Source organism: Zootoca vivipara, chromosome 2 (assembly GCF_963506605.1).
Source record: "Zootoca vivipara chromosome 2, rZooViv1.1, whole genome shotgun sequence".
Lineage (NCBI taxonomy): Eukaryota > Metazoa > Chordata > Lepidosauria > Squamata > Lacertidae > Zootoca > Zootoca vivipara.
Window position 1 is genome coordinate 33,717,134 of NC_083277.1, and position 27,872 is coordinate 33,745,005.

General features: G+C 46.3%; 1 protein-coding gene across 3 annotated transcripts in view; it reads right to left on the reverse strand.

Moving 5' to 3' along the window:
• Positions 1 to 27,872, reverse strand: part of SUMF1 (sulfatase modifying factor 1) — a 61,593-nt gene that overhangs the window by 21,444 nt on the left and 12,277 nt on the right. For all 3 annotated transcript variants that reach the window (XM_035106599.2, XM_035106598.2, XM_060271355.1), the window contains exons 4-7: positions 17,805 to 17,887; positions 14,111 to 14,233; positions 6,248 to 6,362; positions 3,492 to 3,605 (exon numbers count right to left, since the gene is read on the reverse strand). In XM_035106599.2, the coding sequence (XP_034962490.2) occupies positions 3,492 to 3,605; positions 6,248 to 6,362; positions 14,111 to 14,233; positions 17,805 to 17,887 (435 nt within the window). The remainder of the gene's footprint in view (positions 1 to 3,491; positions 3,606 to 6,247; positions 6,363 to 14,110; positions 14,234 to 17,804; positions 17,888 to 27,872) is intronic.

Sequence of the window (27,872 nt, forward strand, 5' to 3'; positions counted from 1 at the left end):
TAAAAAAAAACCTGTAACGAAGAAGATCACACCACCTTCTGAGGCAGTCTGCGTCATTGCCAAGCAGCTTGTGCCATCAAGAGTTGTTCCTAATGTTTGGTCAAAAGTTCTCCTTTCTCGTCATATGAAGTCATTGATTCAGGGTCCTACCCTGTGGAGCAGCAGAAAACAAAATTTGCTGCATCATCTATGTCACAGCTCAGTATTTGACAACAACTGTCTCATCTCTCATTAATAGCAATCTCTTCAAAGCTAAACACACGTAGCTCCTTCAACCTGTCCTAATCTGATAACTTGGACAAAAAAAAATTAAAATAAGCATGTAAATCTCCTCCACAGCAGAAAGTGAGAGAGATGTTGCTCTAGCCAAAGGCCCTAATCCCATGTGCCTCGCTCTAATTCCATACTCCGGGGCTGCCTACCAGCCTAGTGTCATGAGGAGAAAACCAGCATGGGGTGGTGGTGGGAAGCAGAAGGAATCGCAAGGGGGATGTTAGAGGGGGGAAAGAAGAGTCTTTGAAAGTGGGAGATGTGCATTAAATTTGGAAAGATATTCCTGTATTTACACAGCTGTGTGCTCCTGGTCTGTGCCGCAGCAGCCTTGCACCAAAATGGAAAGAGAAAAACGACAGAAAAGGCTACTGTTCAGGATGATGCTCAAGAGCCCAACTTCTTCCATTCCTCAAGCTCTGATGCCTTGACCCCAGCATGAAAACAGAAAGCCTTACCAAAACAAAGAAGCAGCCTGATGGAAATCTTAATTAGAGTAATGAAGAATTCTTGATTATTTAGGTCACCCGGAGAATTTGTGTTTACTACTTTACGGCAATAGTGTTTTGTAGGTCTGAGCATCAAGCTTTGCTTGCGCTTTCAGATTCAGTGGCTAATTAAAAGTTCCTGTTCCAAGCTAGCAGATCTGCAGAATCTTCGCACGCTGAAGAGGAACATGGCGCGACATGTTTCTTTGCAAGAAAAAAATAACACTTTGAGCAACAGCCCAGCTAGATAAAGCCTATCTAGTTTTGCATCCTGTTTCCCACAGAGGCCAACCAGATGCCTCTTGGGAAGCCTATGCGCAGGGCATGAGGGCAATGTAGAATCTTTAAAACTCGCCCTCAGAGGGAACAACAACCCCAAGGACAGACAGACACCCCCCCATGACAGGAAGGGTGGGGAGGGATGCCGCCCTCCACCCCCAATGTGTTTCAAGAGCAGTTCTTGACAAATGAAAAATTCACTCATGAAAGATAACCGGAAAATCAGTGAGTCCATCTCACAGAGCCCAAAGTTTTCATTTTTTTAAAGTTTGGTTAAGTCAACGTGTCTAGAATCTGCAAATTTCTTCAAAACCACTCTTAAGCAGATAAATGAAACAGGCTGGCAACTTCAGATATATTTTCAGAGATAAGCAGATTCTAACTGCCTCAAATTCAAACAAGCATAACAGGCTCCTGTCTGTGGGGATTCAGACTGTTTTCATGAGTGAATATTACACTTGTTAAAACCTTAACCCTCGGGGAAGAAAAGAGAGTTGACTGTGAAACACATCAGGAATAAGAGATGTGTTCTATACAGCTGTTTTAACATTCTTTTCCCCCTTGGATGCTACTACAGATGTTTGTTATCTGCTTTGTCTCCAGACTGGACCATCATTCACTTTGAAAGACGTCTCTGCAGTGTAACACCTTTGCAGGAAGGAAATAAACCCAGACAGCCGCCACATCCACTTTTACTGCCAACGTGAGGTGCCCTTCAAATGTTGGTAGACTACAACCCCTATCATCCTTGACCACTGGCCATGCTGGAGGGGGGCTGATGGGAATCCACATTTGGGGGCCACCTGCTTTCCCAGCTACTGCTCCGCTGGTGTACCACCCCCAACGCTGGGCTCAGGCAAACAATGCAGCTCAGAGCTGCAGGGAGGTAAAGCAGCCACAAACCCAAGTTGAGATGATGAGGATCTTCAAAAGTATTCAAAAATGGAGCTTCTTTCAGATCATTCCATAGCATTAATAGGACATTAATAGCATTAATCAACAACAAAGATAGGCATCTAATGCAACAGCCATGTTGAATAATATGAGTCTTCATATATATTTCAATCCAATGTCTGCATATCAAACAAAACAGTCCAAAGGAAGAACGGGAGACTTTCTACATCAGGGGCTGCCAAGGTGGTACCCCCAAGATTTTGTTGGACTCCAACTCCTATTGGCCCCAGCCAGCACAGCTGTAGTCTATAGTTGTAGTCCCAACAATATTTGGACGGCAACACCTTGGCTACTTTTGCTCAATACGGATGTGGGTTTGTGTAGACACTTCCCTGCCCTGGTTTGCCCTTGCTACCCACCATTGGCATGTGGCCCTGGGAAACTTGTCCAGCAAAGAATGTGGCCCTCAGGTTGAAAAAGGCTGCCCACCCCAGATGTGCAGGAGTCCCTGCATGGCCTTCTATATTTGAGCCTGCTGACTTTTTAACGCACCATAACAGATTAGCTTTGAATCTCCTCTAGAGGTGAAACATGACGAGGATGTGCTGCACTCGGAACAGTTTTTCCAACACCTTCACTGCTGAAAGCTTTACACCCCAGATAGTCATCTGTCAAATTTTAATGCCGTCAGAGATTTCGTGCAGGAATACAGACAGCAGGCTGGTATTTATACCACATTTCCCATCCAAGGTTTGTGAAGCTGCTTATAACTAAGCATACAGAAAGTGCCCTTTGTCCTCAAAACCACCATATAAGGTAGATTAGGCAGAGAGAGACAACCTTTTGAGGACCACAGGCTCCCCATCACTGCCTTAGAAATGACATCTCCCACATCCACCCATGACCATTGGCCATGCTGGCTGAGTGTCAATCAGAGTATTAAGCTAGATGGGCCAACAATCTGACTCACTGAAAAGAAATCACCCAGAGACACTCAAACCTGAGGCTGCAAAGATAGGACAATTCAACAGAGCTGTTTGGTGCAAACTCAAACATAAAAGCAGATGGACAAGTGATAAAGGGGTGTGTATGCGTGTGTGTGTGTGTGTGTGTGTGTGTGTGTGTGTGTACACAATCTGTAAAAAGAAGGCACATGTATGATTGTTATTCAACTGCAGCAGGTTTCACTTTTCTTTCTAAAAAAATAAGAGGAAAGTGAGCATCCTTCTGGAAAACCAATCCACAACCTCAGGGCTACGAATGTAAATTAATGTTGTTGTTTAGTCGTTTAGTCGTGTCCGACTCTTCGTGACCCCATGGACCATAGCACACCAGGCACTCCAAGGTCAATTCTAGCACCTTGAGTTGGATCCCAAAGCAAATTACATATGGGGTGGGTGGCTGTGGAAAAGATCCTGGGGCTCCTAGTGTAGACACAGCCATTGTATTAGGTGCAACCTTCTTTAACCTGCACTGTCACATGCAGAGATATAATCAGAGAAGGAGCAAAGCAACAGATGAGTGCCTATCTGTTATGCTTATCAGTAACAAAATGCTCACCGGATTGTATGTTTCATCTGCAGAATGCATAACACCCCACCAATCCGAGGTCCACTCCCAAGCATTTCCCACAATGTTGTACAAGCCATAACCATTAGGAGGGAACGATGTTACCTGCCAAGAAAAGAAAAGAAAAAGAACAAAGGTTATTGGAGAACAGAGAGGTACACAAGCCAATACAATATTTTCCCCCCTCCCACTTTTCATTTTATTTCTCCCCTGATCCAGAAGATAAATAAATCTGGTCCCTGTTTGAAGACCTCATATCTCATTGGGTATTTCACCTATCTGTATATATATGGCATTAGTCAATAATGGGCAGAGCTATCCAAACCCACCATCCGCTGGGCAAGGTGGGGTGACTGGAGAAAGCTGTCCCTCCACCTAGCCCTACTGGGCTTTACTGGCGTCTTATCGGTTGCTGCCTGCCCAGTGGCATCAGTGGCACTCTGCTGGCGCAGAGCTCTCTCTCATATAAAAAAGGAAGTTAACAAAAATATTAAAGGATGTTATCTCATTGCTTGCTTGCCCTTCCTGCTTCCCTTTGATAAAAAGGGAGAGGGTTGGTGGGATGGGGGCTTTGGGGGGGGAAAGAGCTTTCTGTGGGAGGTGGGGAATGGAGTAGGGAAGATTTAACAGTTGCTGCCTTATGCTGAAAAGGGAGATTGGGTGGTTGCTGTGAGGTGAGTATGATGGGGAGGGTGGGTGCTTATCTTTAAGCAGTGCAAGCAAATGTGTGCCTGCTCAGAACTAAGCTCTACTGAATTCAATGGGGCTTACTCCCAGGAGAGTAGAAGTAAGTTTAGTTGAACTGAGTGGGGCTTACTCATACATAGAATTGCAGTTTGCCCTCTGAGTGGGGAAGGAGATGCAACTTGACACTAGTAAATTACTGAAATTACTCTTAAATTAGTAGAAAATCATATGCATGTTAAAGTAATATTTTTACTAAATCTACTACTACGGTAAATTTTAAATTTGTCCCTGAAACTGCGAAGAACATTAATATATTGGCCAGAAGTCTTTAATGGTTTAGTTGAAGCATACTATCATTGAGTTAATTTTCATAAAATTATATACATCAAATTTAGATATTTGTTGTTGTTGTTGTTGTTCAATATTTTCCCAGATTATTTGTATTCACTATCACTCATCACACTGTATTTTGGATTGTCCTGGACCTGAATACTGCCATTTAGTATCCAAGCCCCGAACCAAAGTCCTGTTTTGGCTTGCCTCCGTAGTGATGATTTCATCAGTGATGAAAGTGATGATTTCATCAGTGTGTGGTGTGTGGTGATTTAGACCCATAATTTAGTAGGAGTTCCAAGGACTCCATGTTCGCCTCTACATAAAGGTAAAGGGACCCCTGACCATTAGGTCCAGTCATGACCGACTCTGCGGTTGCGGCGCTCATCTCACTTTATTGGCCAAGGGAGCCGGCGTACAGCTTCCAGGTCATGTGGCTAGCATGACAAAACCGCTTCTGGCGAACCAGAGCAGCGCACGGAAATGCCGTTTACCTTCCCGCCGGAGGTGTACCTATTTATCTACTTGCACTTTGTCGTGCTTTTGAACTGTTAGGTTGGCAGGAGCAGGGATTCAGCAACGAGAGCTCACCCTGTCACGGGGATTCGAACCGCCAACCTTTTGATCGGCAAGCCCTAGGCTCTGTGGTTTAACCCACAGAGCCACCTGCGTCCCTTTCGCCTCTACATAGCTCCATCTTATTTCAGATACCGTGATATATCAGTATATCGTCTTGTTTAGCTGGTGATATATTGTGATACTGAAAACCAAATATCACATCAGTGGCAGCAAGCGGAAAGACCCAACCGGGGACTGAACCAGCCTGGGATCTGCTGGATCCTGAGCCTGCCTCGCTGTCATCAAATGAAAGCATGAGAGCCAATCTTGGTCCAATCACTGCACCAGTTCCAGGCTGCCTACCTGCTTTCCTGCCAACTGCATATCTAAAAACTAACATTTCCAGATTGGGCCTTGGCAGAAGGTTAGCAGGAGAAAAGCAGAAAGGAAATATGCAGGGTCATGAACAAGGACACCATTCAGGTGAGGACTGATGTCCAGGCGTGGGTTTGGCAATGTAAGAGCAAAACAATCGGATTACAAAATCCTTGACATTTTGCCTTGCTAAGCGACAATAGGCATAAATCCCCATCATGGATTGAAACAACTTGTTCTTACTGCATCTACAAGAACAATTGTTAAGTTGTCAATCGTCTACTTGCTGATCCTGACATCTGTGACCGGAGAATGATTTGTAGCAAGAAAAATGACACCCTGCATAGGGCAAGCAGACAGCCGGATGTTTCTCATTGACAAAACCGGTTAGTACAGTAAATACATTTGCAATGTAATAGGAAGGAGGCTTCAGTCATCAGTTCATAAAGCCAAGTAGCCTACAAAAAAAGAAAGGAAAGGAAAGAGAGACTACCAACTTCCTGCTCCTCATCTTTTTCCGGCTTTGTCTCTTCCTGCATTCATACTAAAGATTAGTGTGACATGTGGCCATTTTTTAGATGGAAAAGTCACCACAAAGTGACTTTTCCCCATTTTCAGGTGGGACAGATGTCACGGGAAAGAATTTGTTGCTCAGCTTTTCAGCAGCAAAAGAGAGAAAACGTCCAAATTGAACTCTATGCCTTTGTCTGAAATTGATCTATGTTTCCCATGATCTCCCAAGTTTATGCACCTTTACGCTGATGCTTCCAGTTTATTTCATCCACCACACTTACGGGTGCAGTTCCTTGGTATCCATCTTCCCCAGTGTTGCTTGTAGGGAATTCTCCCTGCCAGATATTAGCATAGTGCCGACCACTTGGGTGCAGCTTGTTTCCCCAGGGGAAAAGTCTGTTGGGAAAAGCACAGGCAAGTGTTATTCAGGGCAACAGTAGGCAGCTTCTGGCTTGGAGATGAGAGAAGGTTCAAAAATGAGAGAAAAGAGTGGCTATGAATTTCAATGATAGTTTTATAGCTCCCAATGCCTCACAGAGATAAGTGTTTTTAATCCATAAGAAGTAGGTCAAAAACATGTACAGTACCTAACATTTTCTACCTATGTGATAGTTTTTACAAGGCAATATTTTAACATATCTGTCACAGTGGCCGGAGCAGGCTACTTCAGAGTAACGACGCTACGCAGCTCTGCATTTTATTCTTTTATTGGTGCTGCGTATTTACAGTGCTGAAGTCATTGCTATTTACACGGAACGATGGGGTCATTACGTTGCAGAACCTCCGAATGGCTTTTGGCGCGTCTTTCCCCAACACAAAAGCCTTGGCAGACCCATCCTCTTTCCCCTCCTCTTTCTGCGTAATTCCGGAGTTGGGGGGATGGGTCTCCCCCCCTTATTTGCCCCTTCCTGTCCCACCTGGGACCCTGGCTCCGCTACCTTGCCTGAGCCTCGGACACGACTTCCTGCTTCCTCACTGGAATCGGAGCTCCCTCTGCTTTCCCCTGTGCTCGGGGATGGGCTTGAACTCAGGAGGGGAGGGACTTCGCGATATCCCCTGTCCCTCACATCCACCCCCCTCCCAAGCTCTCCTTCTCCCCTCCCCAAGTCCCCCCCAGGTGTCGGGGACGACTCGAAGCCTAAGAACTCAGTACCTTCCGAGCCCGTCGGTGTGAACACCTCCCCCCAGTCCTGCGAGCCCCCCCCTTCCGCCTGGGAGGACTGGAATCCCAAAAAGTCCGTGGCGTCCGAGCTGGTGGGGGTAAAAATGTGCTGCCAATCTGCTTCTGCCTCTGACTGGGTGGATCTCGGTGACACCCATACCTCGTCTCCCGGTTCCTCAAACTCCGCTTCCCAGCGCCATGGTGAGCTGCTCTCCCGTGCCTCCTCCTCCTCCCCCTCCCTTTCCATGTGCCAGGGCTTGGGTCTGTGGGGATAGAGGGCGTGAAATTCTTCCACCAAGAATTCCTCCTGTATCTGAGTGGCCGGGACCCATTCATTCTGGGACTGCGGAGCATCCTCCCATGCCATGAGGTACTCCAGGCCCCCCACCCCTCTCCGTGAATCCAGGATGGCCGTGGCCTCATTGAGTTGCTCCCTGCCTTCCCTCTCCCCCCCTCCCTCGGGGGTTTGTTCGCTGTCTCGGAGCCTGCTGCTTTCCCTGTACGGCGACAGCAGCGATCTATGAAACACTGGGTGCACCCTCATGTCCTCTGGCAGTGCCAGTCTGAAGGCCACCGGGTTGACCTGTTGCGTGACCGTGAAGGGGCCCAACCTTCTGGGTGCCAGTTTCTTGCACCTCCCTCTGGTGGGAAGGCCCTCCGAGGACAGCCAAACCTTGTCCCCCACCCTGATGACCTCCCCGTCGCCTGTGGCGATCTGCCCCCTTCTTGTATGCTTCCTTGGCTCTCTCCAAGTGTTCTCTGAGCTGCTGGTGCACCGTCTCCAGTTCCTCTGCCCAATCCTCAGCTTGCGGGCCCTCCTCCTCCTCCTCCCCCTCCCTCTCCGGGAAAGATCTGAGGTCGCGCCCGTAGTTGGCCTTAAAGGGCGACACCCCTGTGGAGACGTGCACTGCATTGTTGTAGGCAAATTCTGCCAGTGGCAGGCGATCCACCCAGTCCGTTTGCCTCTGGCTGACGTAGCATCTCAGGTACTGCTGCAGAATGGCGTTGACCCTCTCCGCCTGTCCATTGGTCTGCGGGTGTCTAGCCGTCGACAAGCTGACCTCCACCTGCAGGAGGTTCATGAGCCGCCGCCAGAACCTGGACACAAATTGGCGGCCTCTATCCGAAATAACTCTTAAAGGTAAGCCATGCAGTCTGAATACGTGGTCAACAAACAGTTTGGCTGTCTCTTCTGCAGAGACCGCTCTGGCACACGGTATAAAGTGGCACATTTTGGACATGAGGTCCACCACCACCAACACTGCGGTCTTGCCCCTGGAAGAAGGCAGGTCTGTGATGAAGTCCATGGACACCACTTCCCATGGCCTGTGTGGTGTGGCTAAGGGCTCCAGCAATCCTGCTGGCGCTGCTCTGACCACCTTTGCCCGCTGGCAGGTGTCACAGCCCCTTACATAGTCTCTGACATCCTCCCGCACCCCTGGCCACCAGAAGTGTCTCATGACTAGGTGAGCGGTCTTGTCCCTTCCAAAATGCCCCGCAGTTGGGTTGTCGTGCATCTGCTTGAGGACCTTACGTCTAAGCTGGGTGGTGGGCAGGTACAGTGCACCCTTGTAGAAGAGCAGCCCCCTGCGTTCTGCAAAGTCTTTTGCCTGCTCCCTCCCCCCTCTCAGTTCTCTGAAGATGCGGTTGGCAAACTCATCCGCTGCCGTCAGTGCTGTGAGTTCTGCCTCGCTCACCACTGCTGCTCCGCAGGACCATGCTGACGGGGGGAAAATGTGCCTGGGTGCTGGTGGCGCCTCCTCCTCCATGTACTCCGGTTTGCGGGAGAGGGCATCCGCCCTGACATTCTGCTCCCCCGGGATGTAGTGGATGGAGAAGTTGAAGTTCGAGAAGAACTCTGCCCACCGTATCTGCCGCTGGTTGAGCACCCTGGCATTTCTCCAGAACTCCAGGTTCTTGTGGTCTGTGCACACCTGGATGGGGTGCTTTGCGCCCACCAGGAAGTGTCTCCAGTGCTGGAACGCAGCGTGGATCGCAAGAAGTTCCCTATCAAACACCGTGTAGTTTCGCTCTGGCTGGGTCAACTTCCTGGAGAAGAAGGCACAGGGTCTCCACTCTCTGTTGGTGTCCAGTTGCAACAAAATGGCGCCCACAGCTTTATCAGAAGCATCTGTCTCAACGCGTAGGGGCGCGTCCTGAACCACGTGGAACAGGTTCTGGTCCGAGGCGAACACCCTCTTGAGGCTTTCGAACGCTGCTTGCGCCTCTGGTGTCCACCTGAACTTCTGCTTGCCTCTCAGGCAGTCAGTGATGGGAGCCGTAACGCGAGAGAAGTTCTTGATGAACTTCCTGTAGAAGTTGGCGAAGCCTAGTAGGCGTTGGGCATCCTTGCGCGTCCTGGGGCTGTGCCAGTCCAGGATGGCCTGCACCTTGTCCTTGTCCATCGCTAACCCCTTGTCTGACAGCTTGTAGCCCAGGAAGTCCACCTCTTTGGTGTGAAACTTGCACTTCTCCAGCTTCACATACAGGTGGTTCTCCTTCAGGCGCTGCAGCACCTCCCTGACGTCTTTCACATGCTGCACTGGGTCCGCGGAATAGATAAGGATGTCATCTAGGAAGACCAAGCAGTTCTTGAAAAGGAGGGACCCCAGGACGTGGTGCATGAAGGCCTGGAAGCATGCTGAGCCCCCTTGCAACCCGAAGGGCATCACCAGATATTCAAAAGAGCCCAGAGGCGTGAACATCGTGGTTTTCCATTCATCGCCTTCCCGGATCCTGATCAAGTTGTACGCCCCCCTCAGGTCTAGCTTGGTGAAAATCTTACCCCTGCGTGCCGCTGTCAGGAGATCATCCACTCTGGGCATGGGGAAAGCCACTGGCTCTGTCACTGAATTCAGCCGTCTAAAATCCACCACAAGACGGCGCTGTTGCGTGTCTTTCTTGTCCACCCAGAAGACCGGGCTGCCCCCTGCTGCCTTGCTTTCTCTGATGAACCCCCGCTTGAGGTTCTTGTCGATGAAAGCGCGCAGATCCTCCAGTTCCTGGTCTGACATGGCGTACAGCTTGGCTGGGGGTATAGTGGCCCCTGGCACCAGGTTGATCTGGCAGTCAAAAGGCCTGTGCGGGGGTAGGTGGTCGGACTCCGCTTCGCTGAAGACCTCCTGCAGGTCCCAGTACGGCTTGGGTATCGCCTCACCCCCTTTGACGTGCATGGTGGCCACCGTGGCTATCGGAGGCCCCTCCCCTGGTTGGTGCTGCATGCAATGTTCCAGGCAAAAGTCCGATCCAAAAGTGATGCATCTCTGGTGCCAACTGATGGAGGGGTCGTGGCGCGCCAGCCAGCTCATGCCCAAGACGATGGGGGGGTCTGAGATGGTGGTGACGTTGAATGCCAGTGTCTCTGAGTGCCTTCCCACCGTCATTCTCATGGGGGGGGGGTTTGATGAGTGATGGCCCCTCCCAGCAACTCTCTGCCGTCAATGGTTGCCACGTGCAGAGGAAAATCCAGCTGCAGAAGCTGGATCTGGTGCTCTTCTGCAAAGGTTCTCGAGAAGAAGTTGGCTGAGGCACCACTGTCAATTAGGGCGAGGACCGTCAATGGATAGCCATTTGGGAGCGTTAGCGTGACTTCTAGAACCACTCCTGCTCTGGGAGGGGTGGGCTGGCTCTGCTCCTCTCTGTGCGGGTGGGCGGGCTGGGGCTGTTGTCTGCTGACTGTGCCTGGCTGCTGCCCCTTGTCTCCTGCAGCCAGGCTTTCCCGTTTCCCTGCTGTGGTGCTGCGTCAGTGGGGGAGGGCACAACCGTTCCCGCCTTTCCTTGCCACTCCCTGCAATGTGGGCAGTCTCTGACGAGATGCTGGGGGGAGTTGCAGAGAAAGCAATTCCCGCCCCTTCCCTCCTTGCGTCTTGGCGCCGCTGGGGTTTGAAAAGCCCGCGCGCGCTATCAATCTGCATGGGTTCCTGGTCCTGGCTGGCCCCAGGCGTGGCTTGAAAGGGTTGTTGGGGGAGTGGCTTCTCCTGCGACCGTGGGAACCAAGCCCGCTTTGCGCGCGTTGCTTGCTTGTCGCTCCATCGGGATTCCTGTCTCACCCCCACCGCCAGAGCCGCTTTGCTCAGCTGATCCATACTACTGGGCTTTGGACCTCTCGAGAGCTCATCCTTCACCTCCTCATGCAAACCCAAGTAGAACGCCGCTTGCATTGGGGCTGACTCTAGTTCCCACCCCAGTCTGTGCACCAGCATGGTGAATTTCGCCCAATATGCGCGAACTGTCATATTTCCTTGGCGTAAATTATGAAGTTCCTCCTTAGTCTGGTCCATATGACTATCGGACGAATACATCGTTTTCAAACCTTCTAGAAATAGTTTGACATTCTTCATGCAAGGATTCTTTGTTGCGATTAACGGTCTTAGCCACTCCCTGGCTGCCCCGGTAAGGTGCTCCACAATAAACGCTACCCTGTGCTCATCATCAGGGAAGTCATCATGGTGCAACTCAAGAGCATACACAATCTCAGTCTCAAAGCCATGATATTCCCTCGGGTCTCCATTGAACTTGCTTACTAGGGTCCCGGCTCTCCTTCCTGGCAGCACTTGGACTTGGGGTGCCCCTCCCGCCTTGTTTTTCTCTGCATCCAGCTTGTTTTGGAGGTCTACCGCCACCGCCCTTAATTGCTGCTCTCTTTCCTGGAGCGCTCTCACCTGTTCTGCAAGTTGTAGCCGGTCGTCCTGGACCTTCTTGGTTTCTTCTTTAGCTGCCTTTAATTCCCCCTGCGCCTGCTGCGCCAGCTGCTGCAGGTCTTGCTGGGCTTTCTCCGCGATCTGCCGCCATTTCTCCGCCTCTGACACACTCATCCCGGCAACTCCAAAGTAGCCCAAAAAAATGATTCGGAGGTTGCTGTCACAGTGGCCGGAGCAGGCTACTTCAGAGTAACGACGCTACGCAGCTCTGCATTTTATTCTTTTATTGGTGCTGCGTATTTACAGTGCTGAAGTCATTGCTATTTACACGGAACGATGGGGTCATTACGTTGCAGAACCTCCGAATGGCTTTTGGCGCGTCTTTCCCCAACACAAAAGCCTTGGCAGACCCATCCTCTTTCCCCTCCTCTTTCTCCGTAATTCCGGAGTTGGGGGATGGGTCTCCCCCCCTTATTTGCCCCTTCCTGTCCCACCTGGGACCCTGGCTCCGCTACCTTGCCTGAGCCTCGGACACGACTTCCTGCTTCCTCACTGGAATCGGAGCTCCCTCTGCTTTCCCCTGTGCTCGGGGATGGGCTTGAACTCAGGAGGGGAGGGACTTCGCGATATCCCCTGTCCCTCACAATATCAAAAAGCAACACTGTTCATAAGGGCAAAGGTAAAGGGACCCCTGACCATTAGGTCCAGTCATGACCGACTCTGGGGACCAAGCAACAGGAGCTTACCCCGTCATAGGGATTCGAACCGCCGACCTTCTGATCGGCAAGCCCTAGGCTCTGTGGTTTAACCCACAGCGCCACCCGCGTTCCTCTAACACTGTTGATACTTTTACCTAAAAGGAACAAGAACTGGAAATCTGGAACTCTTACATAGTTGACATCCTGGAGGTCCAGATGAACAGGATAGACAAAGCAGAATGTAAGTCATACGAACAGGAGATTAAGATTGCGCTCTTGTTTACAAAAAGGGGACACTGTATTATCCTTCTGATTTAAACACAAAGTGGCTTTAAGAAACAGAAGCAATAATGGGATTAAGTTTGGAGATTTATACATCATGCTTTGTGGGTCACAATTTCCACCATGCAACATAAACAGCAGAATTTAACCACTCCCTGGCATTAGGAAATGTTAAAATGTGTATGAGGAAGTCCCTTCACAGTTTAAAGGAATATGGGAAGGGACTGGGCCTCGAATAATAATAATATAATAAATTTTTATTTATACCCCGCCCTCCCCAGTCAAAAACCGGGCTCAGGGCGGCTGACACCAACAGAACCACAATAAAACGTAAAAACAATTAATTAAAATACAGATTAAAATACAGTATTAAAATTTAAAGTGCAGCCTCATTTCAAGTAGGCCATAAATCCAAGCCATGAGGGAGAAAAACACAGGGGTCAGGCTGAGTCTAACCCAAAGGCCAGGCGGAACAGCTCTGTCTTGCAGGCCCTGCGGAAAGATGACAAATCCCTCAGGGCCCTGGTCTCCTGGGAAAGAGCGTTCCACCAGGTTGGGGCCAGTACTGAAAAGGCCCTGGCTCTAGTAGAGGCCAATCTAGCCATCTTATGACTCGGGATCTCCAGAATATTATTATTTGTGGGCCTTAAGGTCCTCCGCGGGGCATACCAGGAGAGGCGGTCCCGTAGGTACAAGGGTCCCAAGTCGCATAGGGCTTTAAAGGTCAAAACCAGCACCTTAAACCTGATCCTGTACTCCACCGGGAGCCAGTGCAGCTGGTAAAGCACTGGATGAATGTGATCCCGCGGCCGGGACCCTGTAAGGAGCCTCGCCGCGGCATTCTGCACCCGCTGGAGTTTCTGGGTCAGTTTTAAGGGCAACCCTGCGTAGAGCGAGTTACAATAGTCAAGCCTTTCCTCTTCCCCCTTTTCACAGATCCCCATGTGTATTTCCAATTCCTTTCCTCTTCCCCCTTTTCACGGATCCCCATGTGTATTTATTAAAGTTCTATTATGGTGATGCTTCTGCATATAGCTGTTTACCACCAAATAGAAAATGCCATTTCTAGTATGGCAGCTACTTCTCCCCATCCAGGTTTCCAGCAGGTTTCCCTTCATCACAAGATGACGGGTGGGGGGGGGAGTCTTCGTTAGTAACAAGATTTGTAGGGCTCATAGTTAAAACTTAAACAATTTAAGTTATTAGGGGGTTGCATGTTGTCTATTTAGAAGGTGAGACTAGCAAGACTTAAAGACTGATGGGGGGTATATAGGATCGACTTAAGGAAGCATATATAGGAAAGGGCTTTCTTTGTTGTTTTTGCTTCCACTTGCAATAAGGATAGGATCAAAAGTAAAGAACCTATTCTCAAGGCCCCCGCGACAGCTATATTCCCATTCAGCCTCAGTTGGTAGTCGTTTTCCTGCCCAACTGCAAAATGCCACAGCGTCATTCCAAGAAACATGAAGAACCGGATGATCCATTCTGAAAGAAGAAGAAAAACAAAACAAAATGTTGTGATCAAGGGCATCAGAGGTGTTAACTAACCTCAGCACAGGTCCTACACAGTGAAACACTAAGAGCATCACACCAAACCATGGAACTGCTTGACACAAAAAGGTACGAGCCCACCGAAGCATGTTAAACAAATGCAACCTTCCCAATGCTAGTATTCCCCTCATTAGGCTCAAGTGGGTAGAACGAAAGAACACAACACAAACATACAAAGATGGCTGGAGGTAAAAAGAAAGTGAAGCAATGGCTCAGAAAAGCGTGGAAGGTAGAAATTGCAAGGGAAGTAACAAAACTGGTTTTGGCGTGTATATATGAGCAAAGCGGAGTCACTTAAATACAAAGGAGATCAGGTACCTAAAGATCAATATGGTGTCACTTTTTTGAAGTGTTATTCAGACCTTTGGAAACCACTTTCATTTTGTGTGCACAACATGTCTAAAACGATACGGCAAACAATACTCTGATGAGTTCTAAGCAAACTTTGTTGAATGCTCATCATTATCCAAAATTGCTTTTAAAAAAAGAAAAGAATGGGACATTGAAAATTTCATCTTGGGTTAAATATACCTAGCTTAATAAAACCATAGTTAATTAAAGTTACAGGTAGGTAGCCATGTTGGTCTGCCGTAGTCGAAACAAAATTTAAAAAAATTCCTTCCAGTAGCACCTTAGAAACCAACTAAGTTTGTCATTGGTATGAGTGTGCATGCACACGAAAGCTCATACCAATGACAAACTCAGTTGGTCTCTAAGGTGCTACTGGAAGGAATTTTTTTTTATTATAGTTAATTAAGCCAGGAAACAGACGTGCACACTCCCCTGTTATCCCTCACCTGACTTCCTTCATTTGTGCTCTCACGTTGGCCCAGATCTGGTTGATCTGCAGCTCTACATGATGTCCAAAATGGAGATTTGTGGTTTAATAACGTCCTGTTTAACAATGATCAAATTGTGGTTTGAGATCCTGGTTTAGTAAACAGACATTAAACCACAGAGGGGGCAGAGGGAGTATGTGTGGCATTCTGACACCTAGTTCTAGCTTAATACATTATGTTTTCTTAAAGAAGAAAAACAGGAACATTACGTCCAATCCAAGCCAGAGAGTTGCACCACTAACTTGATTCGGAGAGCAATGACGTGTGTGCATGCCACAGGACCAGCCAACGGTAACCAAAAGTGCATTTAGCAATGCTCATTCATCTCTCCCCTCTGATTCTCCCCCCTTCTCCAACGCACACACACACCTCCCTCACATGCGGACTACATGTTGTGAGTTTTCACTCCTGCCGTCCCGATAAGATAATGGCCTTGCCAAAATAGTTTGTCTGAATCTCCCTTAGCGAACAGCATTCTCTACACGTCACAAACTCAGCAACCCATTTTATTCATCTGTATTTGGCGTCCTCTTTTTTCGGGTTTTTAAAAAACCCAGAAAGGAAAGTATCATAGAACGCTGCTCTATAATAAGAAAGTGTATTACACTGCCTTCTTATTATAGAATACTATTCTGGAATAGCATGCCTTTGACCTGTCCTAGGTCAGGATGATAAACTTCCAGAATGCAGTAGGACAAAAGGGAGCTGCTTTCTAGAACTGTTATTTAGCGCTAATTTTGACCTCTTTTTGTTAATTAATTAATTATCTCCTGGCAACTGGTGTAACTATTTTTGATGTCAGTTCATTCTCATTCCGTCCCATCGGAGAGCAAGTGACGGAATTGTCCTGAGGAGCAAGCATCAGATGATATTACAGTGATGTGGTTCTTGTCTTAAAGGATTTGAAGAATATGCCAAGTTTTGCCAGCCCTGGGGGGGAGAATCTGATTAATGCATGCTAATGACAGACTCAAGGCCACTTCATTTGTTGTAGCATTCCACAAAGCGATTCAGGTAAGAAAAATAAAGGGTGCACATTGTGATGTTACACATAATAATAATAATAATAATAATAATAATAATAATAATAATAATAATAATGGAAAGGGGTGCAGGAAGGAGGGAAGGCATAAATTTTGAGAATAAATGAAGTAGAACAAAGCTTTCCATGAATGTTTGAGGCCTTTTAGGTCATTTTCTGCTCTTCCATCCCTCTTTTCCTGCCTTGCAGAAGCCACTTCTAGCTACCTTGGCTTTTTGTATTTTGACAATATAAATGAGATTTGCTACATACTTGATTCAACCTAATAAAATTAGCCTAACAGAAAACGTACCTGTGAGGCAGCTTAACAGCTCACATTAAAATTGACAAGCAAAAACTAATATAAAAATATACACAACTTCAGATAATAGAGCAAAAGGAGGCCATTCCAAGGAGCAAATATGAAGAACCCAAACAGCTGTGACACAACTTTTAACATATTCTACAAACAGCCCAAAAAATTCTCAAATCTGTGTTCTTGGTGCTGGGGATTTGGAGCAGCCTTTTTATTTTATTTTATTGAATTAATGAATTTATATACCGCCCTATACCCGCAGGTCTCAGGGCAGTTCACAGAATAAAATCAGAATATAAAAGTTTCTCTTAGGGTTTGTTTTTAAATGTCCTGTTTTTATCTGAAGTCATATGCATTTTTAAGTGTCTATTGCAGCCTTTTTCCAGTTTGGCATTCTCCAGATGTTTTTGACTACAAATCCCATCAGCCCCAACCATCACACCAGGGCTGATGGGAATTGTGGTCCAAAAGGTCTGGAAAGCCCAGAATACTTCACCATATTACAGTGCTCCCTGATACAACATGGTAGCTTTATTGGGGGGAAATGAAGAGAAACCCTGCATGCCCTCCATCCTCCTCAAATACTCTGTAAAGAATATGAGGAGGCATCTCAAGGCAGCCCTGTTTAGGGAAGCTTTTAATGTTTGGTGGATTTCTGTATTTTAGTGTTTTGTTGGAAGCCGCCCAGAGTGGCTGGGGGAACCCGGCCAGATGGGCGGGGTATAAATAATAAATTATTATTATTATTATTATTATTATTATTATTATTATTATTAACAGAAAATAGGTTCTCAGACCCTATGCGTATCAATAGGTTAATGCTGTTCACTAGCCATGGTGCCATTTTTCAAAGAAGGTCTTAATAACATACAATGAAATGTTTTGTTTATTTTTATTGTCTTTGTTTTTTTAGCAAAGAAACGCTTCGATCAATGTTCACGGGAGGAAAATGGAAGAAAAACATGGAAACTTGAAAGGAAAGAGACAGGTCAAAGAGCAGGAAGCTAGGGATCTCATTACTCACAGGAAGAAGATGATGTACTTAAGGGCCCTTTTCTCACTAAGTGTTCAGTATCTGGGCACAGATGTCCATGAGCAAAGTATATGCACCCTACATCAATTATGGGCACAAATGGCTTTCAAAAACTGCTGCTCTTCCTTTTAAAGGACAGAGCAAGGTCCTCTACCTCTCTTTTAAAAGCTGCATTAGAAATAATGTGGCTTTCATAATTGATGAAATGTACATACCGTACATCCTTTATTCAAAATATCCAGTGAGAAGCAGCCTTAAATACCACAGCTGAAACCCAATACCTATCTGAGGCTCACCTGTTTGAGATATTAGAATCGGGACCCTCAGGGTGCTTCCAGTTAGCTCCTTTAACAGGCAGCCACCAAGGAGCAATGGCCACCTAAAACGAAACAGGCAAAGAAAGTGTTGGCAGCCTATCAGAGGTCATTCAATAAGGAAGTTATCATTGGCAGTAAAAAGGGGGGGTAGGAAATGACTGGTGCACATTTTTAACTGGCAGTTAATGGTCTGTTTCAGATAAGTGTACATGAAACTGCTTTCGAACAACCACCTTGTCTGTATCACAATTTCTTTATGGAAGCTGTGATTTGTCCAGGAAGTCTCTAATTAACCATGGTTTCCTGTTTCGTCCAAACAAGGAAACTATGGTTACTAGCTTTGGAACAAGCCAGGATCATAAAACCGTAGTTTGATGTTAGACTATTGTGTGGCCTCGTATAAGACAGTTTCCTATATTCCATTATCCTATTCCGTTGATCACCTTTGGGTTTCTTTTCCGCCTTCCTCCGTCTGAAATACTACACCACGAACATTTTCTCTCATTTGGAATGCTTCCATGCTGAATATACGTCATCCAAACTAATTCCAGTTGCAAGGGCTCAGAATATCCATAAAGCCCTGCCTAGGGATTTCTTAATAACCTTCCCCGCCCCCAGCATGTGTGTAAACATCACAACAATGTCCCAGTTTAAAGTTTTAGGTATTCCGCCATTGTAAAAGCTTCAGGTTTTTCAGTCATCAACAGGATTAGAGTTTTAATCTCTATTGCTTTTGCCCGTATTATGTTTCTAAAACTGAGAAGACAACAGAAACAGGGGGAGGGAGCATGCTAACTCCCTGGCTGCTGGGCTTGTTGCTGCCCAGGGCCTGTTGTTTCCCAGCCTGTACTACGCAAGATCTTGCTTTCCCTTAAAATAAAATTTGAAAAGTGCAGGTGCACAAATGGCAGGGGGTGATGGGAGTTGTTTTCCAACAACAACACCTGGAAAATTCCACATTGGCTATCCATGCTTTTTTACATGTGGGGGTGCTGTGATGAGATCCAGTTCATACTCTGCACTGCAATAAAGAGAAAATGACAGTCACCCATTACAGGTAAGCCAAGTTCCAATGTGAGGTACGTCCATGATTCCCAGGGCAGTGCCTCTGCTGAAACAATGTCGTAACCTCAGAATGAAAACTTCCAAGTGCCTATTAAGTCAATTATTCTCCAGCATCCTCTAAGTATGCTTCAAGCTGCTCTGTTCAAAATAGAGTGAGCTGCCTAAATCTTACATCCTTCCCAAAAATTCTCAGAATGCTGTAAAGCTTTCTAATTGTTATAAATCTAATTAGCCTTTGTACTAATGAGGTAAGAGATATAAGCGCCCCAGATCATTTAATGCCACAATCCTTCTCTTGTAACTAAGGAGATTAATTGCTTTCCTAATACCTTGCATTCTCATGCTTCGGATCAAAGGAAATGTGTTCTGCAACAGAAGCAGCAATAGGTCGGAAAGGAAAAGGGTTGGGGCAGAAACACAGATGTAGGGAGTATTGACTAGAGAGAAAAATATGGACTTCACTGTGTTTGACTCTCCTTAGGAGGGCTCTATGGATCAACAGACTCAATCCTCTGCTCCAAAGATAATGTATTCTGTACCTAAAAACTTTCTGCCTTTGGTGCTTTTTGAGTAGTTTTGGATGTTGCCCTTCCTGTATTTGCCCTAATCATTCACTCACAAAATTACAATTGCAATCTTGTTAATAAGCAGATAGATGTTTTTATTTTCCTACAGCAATAACAAAAATCTTGGCCCTGTAGGTTTATATGATGATGTATTGTAAGGTCAAGAGTGATGTAAGGCAGGGGTGGGAAGCTGTGGCCCTTCAGATGTTATCAAACTCCAGCTCCTATCATCCATGAGCACGGGCCATTCTAGAAAGGGCTGGCGGGAGTTGGAATCTGAGAACATTTGAAGGTCCCCAGATTTCCCACCCTGGCCTTATATAAACTTAAGAGCATTGGGCTGTCTAGTCTAGTGCTGACTAACAATGGCTCTAAAGCAGGCTATATCTGTCCGTCCCCCCAACTCCAAAACTCTGGTCCCCTCAGTGTCTAGTAATAGTAATAATAATTTTGTTTAGTCGTTTAGTCATGTCTGACTCTTCGTGACCCCATGGACCATAGCAGGCCAGGCACTCCTGTCTTCCACTGCCTCCCGCAGTTTGGTCAGACTCATGTTGGTAGCTTCGAGAACACTGTCCAACCATCTCATCCTCTGTCGTCCCCTTCTCCTAGTGCCCTCAATCTTTCCCAACATCAGGGTCTTTTCCAGGGAATCTTCTTTTCAATATAATATAATATATCAATATAATAACAACAACAACAACAATAATAATATAGCAGCCTTTCTCAACCTTGGGCCACCAAATGCTGGACTACAACTCCCATCATCCCTGACCCTGGTCCTGCTAGCTAGGGATGATGGAAGTTGTAGTCCAACATCTGGGGATTGAGAAAGGCTGATACATGTGATACTGTGAGGCCAAACCAGGTTTTGTGGCCTTCAAATCCCCCACCACGTGCCATTAAGTTTTTAATTTTTTTAAAAACGTATTGCTTCTGCAGGTCCCCTACTGGGATTCTATGACCCAAAAAAGATTTTTGTGACACTCCCAAACCCCATTCAAAATTTGTCATTTAAAAAAATGGGGGTGGGGACCTCTGTTTAATAATGAATAAATGATAAAAAATAATAATGTATGAATGATAAAGACATTATTTAAAATAATTTGAAACCTTTGGAAGACAGCATTCGGAACTGCAGCTTTTGCCACACCCATAATTTTGATATGCAGCCTATGGAGAACCACACCTGCCCTGAAGATCTCTCATATCCAAAGTGAGAATCAGACCAACAAGCCTGGCTCTTTCTCAACTGACATCAATGTGCAGTTACAACAGAGCCTTCCAACAGACCCACTCTGACCCAAGCGGAGCCAGCATTTATAATCGACCTGTTTTAACAACAGTGGGAGCATCAGACAGCAACATGGTGATAGCACAGCTGGAACAAGGTCCCAGAATTGGGGGGAAAGGCATACGATGGGAGTCACTTGTGGGATTCTGTGATATGGCATTAATAGGGAAACTGGAGCAGAGATGGTGCTTTGCAGAGATGCTATGGGGTTGCAATAAGTTTTGACGTGTGCTTTGGATTCTCCACTTGGGTTCAGGGTAAAGGTAAAGGGACCCCTGACCATTAGGTCCAGTCGTGACCGACTCTGGGGTTGCAGCGCTCATCTCACGTTATTGGGTGAGAGAGCCGACGTACAGCTTCCAGGTCATGTGGCCAGCATGACAAAGCCACTTCTGGCGAAACCAGAGCAGCACACGGAAACGCCGTTTACCTTACCGCCGGAGCGGTACCTATTTATCTACTTGCACTTTGAGGTGCTTTCGAACTGCTAGGTTGGCAGGAGCTGGGACCGAGCAATGGGAGCTCACCCCGCCATGGGGATTCAAACCACCGACCTTCTGATCGGCAAGCCCTAAGCTCTGTGGTTTAACCTACAGCGCCACTCGCGTCTCACTGGGATCAAGGTACCAAGTTCCAAAGGAAAGTAAGGGTAGATACCAAAGTATAGAGGAGGGTTCTGGTCTACCTCAGGGTCATGACTTCTGATTTAGTAGTCTTCTCTCTTTATCCCAGATTTTCAGAGACTGGGTGTGACTACTGAGTGGGGAGACAAAGGAACTTATCCGTACACATTTGCATTCTCTTACTTCTTCACGCAGACCCCACAGCTGAAACTTGGCAATGAAACAGGTCCTGCTACTTTGCCCTGGCTCAAATTAAAGCCTGCCTCTGTTCCGGTCTTGGCATATTATTGTGACCGAGTCCTGATCCATTAACAAGCACAGGCTCAAGATCTCGGAAGGAAATGCTTGCATAATTGCAAATGCAGAGATATGGTGTGATGTATTTCACAGGCAGAAACCTCCAATCAATCGTTTTGCATTCTTGTGTGTGTGATCAGCTTACAAAACTCACATCATCATGACCATAGATTAGCTCCATCACTGCTCTCGCAAAGAAATCTGTGTTCTGTCGACAAGGCAGTATTAGCCTTGCCAAGTCATCAGGTCATGGCCAAGCTTCCTTTAAAATGTTGAAACATAGCAATCTCACTTTTCTGTAAAAGCAGTTTATTTTCTGAAGTTACATAATGCCTAAAGCTGGCAGCTGCATACCAACCAACTTGAATTCAAAGCCAAATGCAATACACACTTGGGGTAGAGGGGATTGTGGAGTGGGGGGGGGGAGAAAAGTCACAACTTGTTGCCTCAGTGTCTCCCCCCCCCCCACTCCCAAATCCCGTTTAGGGTTTGAAGCATAATAAACTTCTTCCAGGAAAAAGAAGTGCTCCCAAATAGGGATGACGGGTAGACAGTGGAGTGTTTGTGTTCGTGTGATTACGTATCCATTTATTTACTTCCCACCCTTTGTCATAGGCTACAACAATAAAATGCAATATTAAACTCAGTTTAAAACTCAGTTTAAAACAACTTACAATAACATCTGTCATGGATGCTATAACTGAGATTCCTAGGGATGCAGGTGACGCTGTGGTCTAAACCACTGAGCCTCTTGGGCTTGCCAATCAGAAGGTCGGCGGTTCGAATCCTCACAACGAGGTGAGCTCCCGTTGTGCTGTGCCAGCTCCTACCAACCTAGCAGTTTGAAAGCACACCAGTGCAAGTAGATAAATAGGTACCGCTGTGGAGGGAAGGTAAACGGCGTTTCCATACACTCTGGCTTCCGTCACAGTGTCCTGTTGCATCAGAAGTGGTTTAGTCATGCTGGCCAAATGACCCAGAAAGCTGTCTGTGGACAAATGCCAACTCCCTTGGCCTGAAAAGCGAGACAAGCGCTGCACCCCATGGTCGCCTTTGACTGGACTTAACCGTCCAGGGGTCCTTTACCTTTACCTTGAGATTCCTGTATTGTAGGAGGTTGAACTAGATAACCCCCGGGATTCCTTCCAACTCTACTCTTATATGATTCTTCTATGAAATAGAGGCATTTTCCCTAAACACAGGCACCCCCAAACTACGGCCCTCCAGATGTTTTGGCCTACAACTTCCATGATCCTTAGCTAACAGGACCAGTGGTCGGAGAAGATGGGAACTGTAGTCCAAAACATCTGGAGGGCCAAAGTTTGGGGATGCCTGCCTAAACACCTAAGCCAGCAGTAGCCAATGTGGCACCCTCCAAACGTTATGCCCAACCAATTCCCTTCATTCCTGCCCATTAGGCAAGCTGGCTATGGCTGACAGAAGTGTGCGTATATCAAGCTTATAACAAAGCACACTTTAATCTGCACTCGAACAACCCAGGCTATGTCTTACAACAAGATCTTTAATTCTTTTGTGGGCCAGGTTCCACACAGCCTTTGCTTACTGCGAAAGGTCTCAAAACCTCTTTCCTCTCAATTAAACGTTTGTGATGATGGAATGTACTAATGGAGAGACTGTTGCTTGTGCAACACAATACTTAATCTGATAAAAAAAGCTCCACCATCCTGTACGAGGAGAGCTCCTGCTCTTTTAGTTAGACTCAGGACTGCAGCTCCAAGAATGAGAAACCCACAGGTTGGAGCATACAGCTGAGGAGACGGCACCTAAAAGCTTAATGAAGGAGTCATGTTGCTCTAGCAACTGAGCTATTGGCCTCAGTGCTGAGGCCACCAAAGTATGGACCTTTTCATGTGCGAATTAATACATCTTTGGCCTAAAAGTGTGAATGCAGCAAAACCTGTCTACAAACACCATCTCCTACAGAGATGCTAGTCATGGAAGCAGATGATTGGCAGCAAAACTGGGTTTGCTGCCAATACAATGTTGGCCGGAGAGGGAGAGGATCCTTTTACACTCTCTGTTGTCCACGTACAAAATAAGTATGGTAGTAGCCAAAGTTCTTGGGAAAACATGGGGGGGGGGGGGAAGAAACCCTGCAATAACATTCCATAGCGCTTTGCTAACTTAAAATATGTCATATAAATCATCAATAGTAAATCTGTTTTTTCCCTGCAGGTCTTGGGATACTTGCCACAGTTGCATGTTCAAGCTTTACTCTGCAAGAGGTAAGTAAGGCTTATAAATTACCAAACAAAAGTTTGGTCCCTTTATTGTACCATTGCTAACCTGTCTACTTTGATAATTTAGATTCTGACTAATGCAATACTGTCATGCTGTTGCATTATAAGAATTATGGAACATCGCTGGGGTATATATCTGTTTTGAAGATGACTGTTTACATAGTGGTTATTTACAAAAGCATGAAAATACTTCTAATTCCCTTAGGTTGGCAAGCCTGTGTGTTCTAAAACTGGAAATGGTTCCAGATTTGAAGATGAAAATGTCCATTTAAAGAGACATCGTTGCTTTGTTTACCACCCTTTAACTCACAATAGCACCCATAGCAGCTAATGTTTGGAAATCCAAGGGAAGTGCATTTAAGGACTGAGCATTCTTCTCCCACCCACCCCAAACTACCATCTTATGCATATGACATCAGTAATTAGGACTGCATATGCCTCTGTGTGTGTGTGTGTGTGTGTGTGTGTGCGCACACACACACACACACCCCACACACCCATGCACCCCATTGCAGAAGTGACTGTCTAAACTATGGTCTCTCTCAAGCATGGATATTAAACCTATTTAGTTTATCAAATAAATGTAGGCTTTCTCAGTCCATGCATTTGTTTTGCTTCAATATAAGATTTAAATGTGTTGGTAAATGTGTGAGCCTGAAGCACACCCTGGGTGGAGTGCGGAGATAATATCCAAACAGTTTCTTAAGCATTTTCACTTTGACATCAAAGACCATTTACTGAAAATAAAGCCAATAAAATGAGGTCCAGTACTCTAATGCTGGGTGTGCCTAAGTGTCGAAAACAAATCCATTAAAATGCCATTTTTTAATAAAAGAAAATGAATGTGAACATTCTGTTTGTCCTGTTTGTTAGGAAGCTTTAGTGCCTTACCTTTAGTTATTTCCCAAAAGCTCAATTAACTAAATTGAAGTGAATTCTATTGTATTCTCTCACGAAATTGTATTGAATGTTACCTATCAGAAGTAGCACAATCGACAAAAAGAAGAATGAAAGCTGGGTTTTTATTAATGTAACATGTTTTTGGCAATTTTTGTATTATTATTATTATTGTAAAAAAAAACCTCTCACAAGTATTCCAAGCTTAGATTTTGCAGTTGAAGCAAAGCAGAAGTGTCACTGGAAATTATATGACTCAGTTTTTGGTTACTGGTATCAATGGATGCAGAAACAGTGCATGGAGAAGACCGTGAAACCTCATGTTTGTTTGTGGGCTTCCTAAAGGCATCTGGTTGGCTGCTGCAGGAAACAAGAAGAGAGCTAAAAAAGGCTTTTGGTCTGATCCAGCAGGGGTTGTCTTATGGCTAATTAAATCAAAGCAACCTCTTTCATGCAAAGAGGTGCTTTCTTCCCAAGCTGCAGAGCTGGCCACTGCTGCTAAGAAAACCACGGTACTCCCTAGATCCAGTGGTTGAGAGGGGCTTCCCCCCCCACACTCCATTTGAAGTTTACCATTAACCATACACTTGGAAGAAACCATGAATTGTGTCTATCCCCGCCCCCCATCACAGAATTACCATTTCCTGCACCCTTAATAAACTATGGTTCCCAAAATTGTTTTGCCAAGGGGTGAGCTTTAAATGTGCGCTGAATAGGCTTTAAATAAAGTCTGTGTATCTGCTCACAGTTTCTAGGGTTGCCAGACTCAATAGAGGACAGGACTTCTGTGCCTTTAATTGCCCTGCTCTCTTTTGAGTCTGGAAACCTTAAAGAGAAACCAGCATAAACAAAGGGTATTCTGGTTTCTCTTTAAGGTTTCCAGACTCAAAAGAGAGCAGGGCAATTAAAGGCACAGAAGTCCTGTCCTCTATTGAGTCTGGCAACCCTAACAGTTTCATTATCTTCAAATTCAAGAGCAGCAGTGTTGGTTCTGAATTAGTGCAGGCTGCTGTGGAGCGACTGCAGATGAGCAAACCAAAGCTGGATAAAACAGAGGTTATAATGGTTGGGAGCCCCACAATCTGGGGAAAGATTGTCTGGTTCTCGTATCTTCCCGAAATAGCGAGTCCATAGGCCAGATGGTAACTCTAGGTGAGGGATGGAGAACCTTAGGCCCAGGGCTCAAACACAGCCCTCCAGGCTTTTGGGACTCCTCAGCCACACCTCTCACTGGCCCTCTGTTGGAGCCTCCTTGAGCATTTGTGCCTGGATGGAATGCACCCATGAACTCTGGCAATGCCTCTTGTTCTGGAGGATAGAGAAGGCTGCATGAGTGTGGTTAGAAACTAGCCTCCTCATTAGCTGGAAGATGAGACACTACAGTGTAACCTTAGGGTAGCCACCCTTAAGGCAAATGCCCAAAGTGTACATGCTGCACAATGCAGCTGTCAGCCTCCTAGTAGGAGCAGGGAAGAGAAAGGATAGAAGACCAGAGTTCTCTCAGACGAAAGAACATCCCAATATGTTTACCCATGAAAGGGGGTGGGCGCACAGCTTTCAAATAATAAAAAAAAGAATGGGAAAGGAATATAAAATGATAGGAAAATTACTGGGGAGGGAGACAGGTAGCTTTGCTGGTGTTGTGTTCAGCATTAAGCTTCTTTAGTACAGTGGGAAAGCATTCATCCTTCTGGGCAATACCGTAATATGGTTTTTTTTTAATGTACTAAAAATGGTGTGGGCATGGGGAGAAACTGTTGCCATGAGCACTACCCCGCTGGTTTTAGCATCACTGACTCAGGGCAACCTCCAATCATGTCTGCCTTCTTGTCCTCTAACGCTACGGAGAAAATTTGGGAAGCATGCTGGGGGGGCCAGGGAGAGGAAGGTAGAAGCTCCTTTGGTCAGCAGACACCAGTTCACATCATATTTGATCTCATCCTCAGGCTGCCACCCTTTGCTCCTGAAGAGAGTGTTCATTTGCTGTGAAGTGACAAGCATAGCATTTTCTCTACTCAGGAACAGACTTTGCAAAACAGGCAATACATTATCCAAGTTCCGTCTGTAGGATGACACCTCAATAAGTACCTGCCTGTCTTTTTCACTGCCAACCTCAATTCTGTCTCTGACCCCAAAGTAAATGGGATCAGCTGACACATTATCATCATCCCACGTACCCAACAAAGCTTCCCCGTCACTCTGTGGGCAGCGACCGATGTGGCAGCTATTTTATTTTCAGTTTTCCTCTTCCAGCAGCCGGAACGGAGACAGCCTGCACAATTCCCATTGCTCAACCCCACCTCTGTCAACTAAGGTAGCAACAAGTCTTCTTAGGATTTCAGGCCCGATTTATTTTTTTGCCCACGCAAAGTAAACAAGACAATCATCCCACCTGTCTCACGGCACGTTCCCTGTCCACTTCAGCGTATTTGACAGCCCCGATCAGAAAGATATCAGCTTAAACACAGGTCCGTGTACTCTTCCAAACAGACTGTCCACAAGGCACCTTTGGTGCTCACCTGATCCACATTTCTCTCCAGCTAAGCTTTTCTGCTTTCCAAGCACATCGGACCCTGTACTGAATTGACCTACTTCTGTTCAATGTTCTGCCTCCATAGCAACAGAATTGCGTTAAATTTGAAAACAGCAGCCACCAACCATACAGAGATACCGCAATGCAAATAATACCAAGAAGGAAGAGTTGCTCAAGACAAAAAGAAAAGAGGGCCTCCTCGGGAATTGGGCAGAGGTTGCGCACTAACCTATATGGATGAGGTATTTCCAATAGATTTTACAGAACATGGTTCATCAAAAAAAGGGAAAGATGAAAAAGTCACACAAACCAATACACACATGCTCCCCAGGCCTCTAGTTCAAATACCGCAGTGGAAAAACCAAACACATATAACCCCATTCCCCAATATTGGTTGATATCCAACTAATTCATCTTCCTAGTGGAAGGCCTTCTTCTGCGCAACAGGATTTCCTCTCCCTGCACACCCACAAATCTGTTGTGCGGTTCTCACAACCTCCCAGAGCAGATT